The sequence below is a fragment of the Eubalaena glacialis genome, chromosome 17 (genome assembly GCF_028564815.1).
Source record: "Eubalaena glacialis isolate mEubGla1 chromosome 17, mEubGla1.1.hap2.+ XY, whole genome shotgun sequence".
NCBI classification, from domain to species: Eukaryota; Metazoa; Chordata; class Mammalia; order Artiodactyla; family Balaenidae; genus Eubalaena; species Eubalaena glacialis.
Genome location: NC_083732.1, coordinates 5,162,037 through 5,167,409, shown reverse-complemented (window position 1 = coordinate 5,167,409; position 5,373 = coordinate 5,162,037). Strand labels below are relative to the sequence as shown.

Genomic DNA, 5,373 nt, shown 5'->3' with positions numbered 1-5,373 from the left:
GCCCAATGAACAGCATCATTTTCTGTGATGTGAAAAATGGTGGGGAAAATTACTTCAGCCAAATCATTGCTTCCACCCAAGAGACAGGGAGCCATGATCCTCATCTAATGTAACACCAAAAGGTTTTACCATTTCAAGAATGCATGTTCGTTATGAAGACAAGTCATTTCTGCTCTTGACTCAGAAATCCCCCTGTGTGTGATGACACTGGTATAAAGAATCAATTTTCAATTTGGGCGACGCGTTCAACTCTTTCAGGCCCCTGGTGTCTGTGCCTTGAGTACTCCTTCCCTGGAGTAAATGGTTCACAAGGTGCCTGAAAGAGTTTTCGGCTGCGAATCTATATTTTCCTCTAACACAGAGCGTGACTAGACCTGGCTTGCACAAATTATTGCACAAATGATTTTTAGACATTAAAATATTTGCGGAAACATTTTCACGTTCTTAGCGAGATTTATGTCCTCTAGTCCCTTGTAAAAAGTGAAGCTTTAATAATGCCACTTTTAGTATCATGTCTTGATGCTTCCTGAGAGCTCCCGACTGCTTTCCCTGAGTACGACGTTTGTCAGGTGGGATTTCAGGGCATCTGTGAACTGTTCATTCTGAGCAATGCGTTAATATGTGTTTTGACAAATATAAAGAAGCCTACAGATATTACATTAGACCAGCTGAATCCATTTTATGGTTTCTTTTTTTTTTTTAATTCAAAAGCATCACATAGCAAATAAAACTTTTAAAAATTAAATCTAGTTACAAACTAGTTGTTTCTTATTTTTTTTTTCCAGTCCCTTTTTGCTTTCTTTTACGACCACATGAAACTTGAGAAGCCACCTAAAGCTAAATCATTTAGTGGAGTTGGGCAGTTCCCAAGTGTCCAACAAGAAGGCCTGGTTTAGGCTGCGATGGCCACTGTCATTCCTGGTGATTTGTCAGAAGTAAGAGATACCCAGAAAGTCCCTTCAGGGAAACGTAAGCGTGGTGAAACCAAACCAAGAAAAAACTTTCCTTGCCAACTGTGTGACAAGGCCTTTAACAGTGTTGAGAAATTAAAGGTCCACTCCTACTCTCACACAGGAGAGAGGCCCTACAAGTGCATACAACAAGACTGCACGAAAGCCTTTGTTTCTAAGTACAAATTACAAAGGTATTAAACTCTATTTGTCTTTCAGATTCTATTTTCTATTATGTTGGCCATTTGAAGCCATTGTAAACGTATATATTTGTATCCACATCTTTCCGCTGATTTGCAGAGAGAAATGTTAAGTAGATTAGACGTTGGCTAGTTTTAGCATTCTAAGTCACAGACTTTTATGTGTTAGTGTTTTTGGATTTTTTTTTTTTTTTTAATGCAATGCTTAATGAGAGTAGAATTTCCGTTTGTACAAAGAGAAATTGCAAGAAAAGGGTGTGGACATTAACGTGAGTATATTCAGCCTTGCTCGTTAACGTTTGTAATCGCTAAAAACCAGTGAAAACTAAAGTGGCGACTTAGATGGCTCCAGCTCTGCAGTGTTTAGGTGTGGTAACTACCCTCGTAGCAGGTGCATATTAAGTTAAAAGAGTGCCCGAGCCGAGGGAAGTTCTGTGTTAGCCTAGCAGCTTAGCTTCCGTTTGAACAGTGAGGTCGGGCGGTTTTTGTCGTGATGCTGACAGAATATGTCTGTGTTCAAGGCACATGGCCACGCACTCTCCCGAGAAAACCCACAAGTGTAATTACTGTGAGAAGATGTTTCACCGGAAGGACCACCTGAAGAATCACCTGCACACACACGACCCCAACAAAGAGACGTTCACGTGCGAGGAGTGCGGCAAGAACTACAACACCAAGCTCGGCTTCAAGCGGCACCTGGCCTTGCACGCGGCCACGAGCGGCGACCTCACGTGCAAGGTCTGCCTGCAGACGTTCGAGAGCACGGGCGTGCTGCTGGAGCACCTGAAGTCCCACGCGGGCAAGTCGTCGGGGGGCGTGAAGGAGAAGAAGCACCCGTGCGAGCACTGCGACCGCCGCTTCTACACGCGCAAGGACGTGCGCAGACACATGGTGGTGCACACGGGAAGGAAGGACTTCCTCTGCCAGTACTGCGCGCAGAGGTTCGGGCGCAAGGACCACCTGACGCGGCACATGAAGAAGAGTCACAACCAGGAACTCCGGAAGGTCAAGACGGAGCCCGTGGACTTCCTGGATCCCTTTACCTGCAACGTCTCCGTGCCCATCAAGGACGAGCTCCTCCCGGTGATGTCCTTGCCTTCCAGCGAACTGTTGTCGAAGCCGTTCACAAACACGCTGCAGCTGAACCTCTACAACACTCCTTTCCAGTCAATGCAGAGCTCGGGGTCTGCCCACCAGATGATCACAACTCTGCCCTTGGGCATGACGTGCCCGATAGACATGGATGCTGTCCACCCCTCTCACCACCTTTCTTTCAAATACCCGTTCAGTTCTACCTCATACGCGATTTCCATCCCCGAAAAGGAACAGCCGCTGAAGGGGGAGATCGAGAGCTACCTGATGGAACTGCAAGGCAGCGTGCCCCCCTCTTCCCAGGACTCTCAAGCATCGTCGTCTAAACTAGCGTTGGAGCCGCAGATCGGGTCCCTGGATGACGGCACAGGGGACCTCTCCCTGTCCAAAAGCTCGATTTCCATCAGCGAGCCCCTGAACACAGCAGCATTGGACTTTTCTCAGCTGTTTAATTTCATACCATTAAGCGGTCCCCCCTATAACCCCATATCGGTGGGGAGCCTTGGGGTGAGCTCTCCCCAGGAGGAGGCACATTCTTCTGTGGCTCAGCTCCCGCCACAAACCCAGGATCTTCCGGATCCTGCCAGCACCATAGGTCTGGGCTCTCTGCACTCACTGTCAGCAGCCTTCACCAGTAGTTTAAGCACAAGTACAACGCTGCCGCGTTTCCATCAAGCTTTCCAGTAGGTTCCACGACGCGGATCCGTTACGGAAGTGTGTGTGTAGCCCTGCCTTAGGTGACCATTTTTATTTCAGTGCCTACTTTCAGACAGTATAAACACTTCTGCTTCTGTATAGTACCAGTTTTCATTAAGCCAGTATAAAATAGAAACTAGCTTTTTAAATGAGCTTTGGAACCATTTGTGTTCAGTTATGTTTACCTGGGTATTTTGTCCTGACTCACTGCCAACTGTCACATTTGAAGGTGATTTCTCATATAGGAAAGCCATTATTAGTAGTAAAGTCTTACCAACCCCGTGTTCCAGTTACTGTTAGATCATAAATTTTTCATTTTTTGTCCAATAACAGTGGCTCTACCTTTTGACATTTGGCTCATTAAAAAATTTTGCAGGAGAGTTAAATTTTCTAAAATGTATATGAATGACCTGAGAGTTGTAAAATTTTTACTAGCCTCTAAATGGATTAAGAATCAAAAGCTTCAAATGAATTAAGAATCCAGTCTGGGGACATGACATCATATGTTTCTTAGATAGACCATAATTTCAGGTCAGTATATTTTGAAGACTTGCTATCGTCTGGCTCAAATGTTTGCCGTCTTTATTATGCACACATAAGAAAAACAAACCCGAAACACAAAGCACCAGTATCTGTAGCAAAAAGAGACCCCTAGTAAGGTGACACGGCACTCCACGTTACTTAAGAGTTGGCCTTAAATTAGTACACAGGATGTTTGCCACGTTTTATACTTCTTGCTCTCTTTCCGTTCGATTCATACTAATAGTGTATGGCATCAGAGTCTTCAGTCAGTCTCTAGATGGATCTCTTTCGTCTTTTCCACCTTACATGGCCAGAGGGTAGGTCAAGCACAGCCAGCAGTTTTCCTTGGATTGTCAGTGCACAGTCGGTCCAGAGTCCAGAGCCGTTGGGGAACACAGGTGTGTTTATCCCAGCAGGGGATGGGGGGAGGGGGGTGGGGTGGGGAGGGGAGGTGTCTCCGCTTCTAGGGTGAGAGACTCTAGGCAGGGAGACGGATGTGAGACCTGCAGCTCTGCCTGGGAACTTGTCTGGGGATCACGTCCCCTGTCGCCAGGGTGGAAACGAGATCCCTTAGGAGTCAAGTCAAAGCACATCGCTTATGTCACTTCTTGCTGAATTTGAGGCAGTTCGTGGTCCCTAAGCACCAGAAACAGAAAACAAAACAACAGCCCTGCTCCCATGGCATCTTTCTTATTCAGTGTTAATTCATCTTTCCTTGCTATTTTTGGACGGAGACTTTAAAGTTAAATGCATTCGAAAACTATTTGAGGAATGACCACAAAGTCTTAAGCGACTAAAAATATATACAGTAAAACCCCACTTTTACACGTCCCTGGGAAATGGGAGGAACGTTGCAAATAAGTTGAATTTGTAGAGGGAGGGAGAAAAGTAAAGCAAAACAAGCACTATCTTAGTGATTGTGAAAAGAACAATCGAGAACATTGTGTTCAATGAATACAACAACAGTTACTGTGGGCTTTCTTCATGTTAGGCAACCAGCATATGTTCTCAAAGGTCGAATTATTATTCTGTTTTTCTAATAATCAGTTGGGGCATCAACCTAAGAAACATATCTAGTAAGCACTTGTTAACACCTTATTTGGGGACCCTGTCTGTTGGGGTGGGTATGAGGAGGGAGGGTTTAATACAAGAGTATATATCTCTTTAAAAAAAGAGAGAGAAAAATATTTCTGAGCACTCATCTGCCCTATGTGGAAGCTTCTTTTCCCTTTTATAGGGCCAATTATCACTGCAGATTTTGATGTTTACCAGGAATTCCTAAAAATGAGTGCAGATTACTGAATAGAATACATTATTTAAAATATTGGGGAGTAGTATAATTTGTGGAGAAATGTAAATTGTAATAATGTAAATGGGGGTTTCACTATATATATTATATATATGTACACACACATCGCACTTCATAGAATCAAAGTTGCTCTCTTAAGGAGCTTGGGCTCCTGATATTTTATCATGCTCCTATTTTTTTTTTTTTTTTTTAATCCTAGGAGCAGTAGTTTTTATACGTATGTATTTAAATGTTATTATTAAAAGTTACATTTTATTAAAAAAAAAAGTGTGTTCCAAAGGCATTAAAATTATATATGTTAATAAGGAAATACATTTAAAAATTTTTCAAACTGCTCCTAAGCTTTTGATTAGGAGAATATTTGCTCTGAAAGTAGGCGTTTAGCTCTGCTTTATTACCGCCTCCTTTAGTTTCTATGAAACAGATTGCTTACTTAAATCACTAGTTGAATGATTAGTGTTCAATATTGCTTTAATCACCATTGAAAAAAAAAAAAAAAAGGAAAAAGAAATCTGGTGACAGAGCACAAATAAATAGAAAACCTATTTTTAAATAGAAATCACAAATACAAGTGTGGAAGCACTACTTTTATTTTGTCTAAAAT

At 42.9% G+C, this 5,373-nt stretch overlaps 1 protein-coding gene across 1 annotated transcript; it reads left to right on the top strand.

Moving 5' to 3' along the window:
- The first annotated feature begins 902 nt into the window (after nt 1–902).
- On the top strand, nt 903–2,929 carry PLAG1 (PLAG1 zinc finger). The gene is made up of 2 exons (XM_061171953.1): nt 903–1,144; nt 1,672–2,929. Exons 1-2 carry the CDS (start codon nt 903–905, stop codon nt 2,927–2,929), a joined length of 1,500 nt encoding a protein of 499 aa, XP_061027936.1.
- The last annotated feature ends 2,444 nt before the right edge of the window (nt 2,930–5,373 follow it).

Bases quoted from the DNA above. Each gene is read 5' to 3' on its own strand.
- PLAG1 (XM_061171953.1), top strand. From the start codon at position 903: ATGGCCACTGTCATTCCTGGTGATTTGTCAGAAGTAAGAGATACCCAG. The intron at 1,145-1,671 runs GTATTAAACTCT...TCTGTGTTCAAG, and splicing joins TCTAAGTACAAATTACAAAG to GCACATGGCCACGCACTCTC.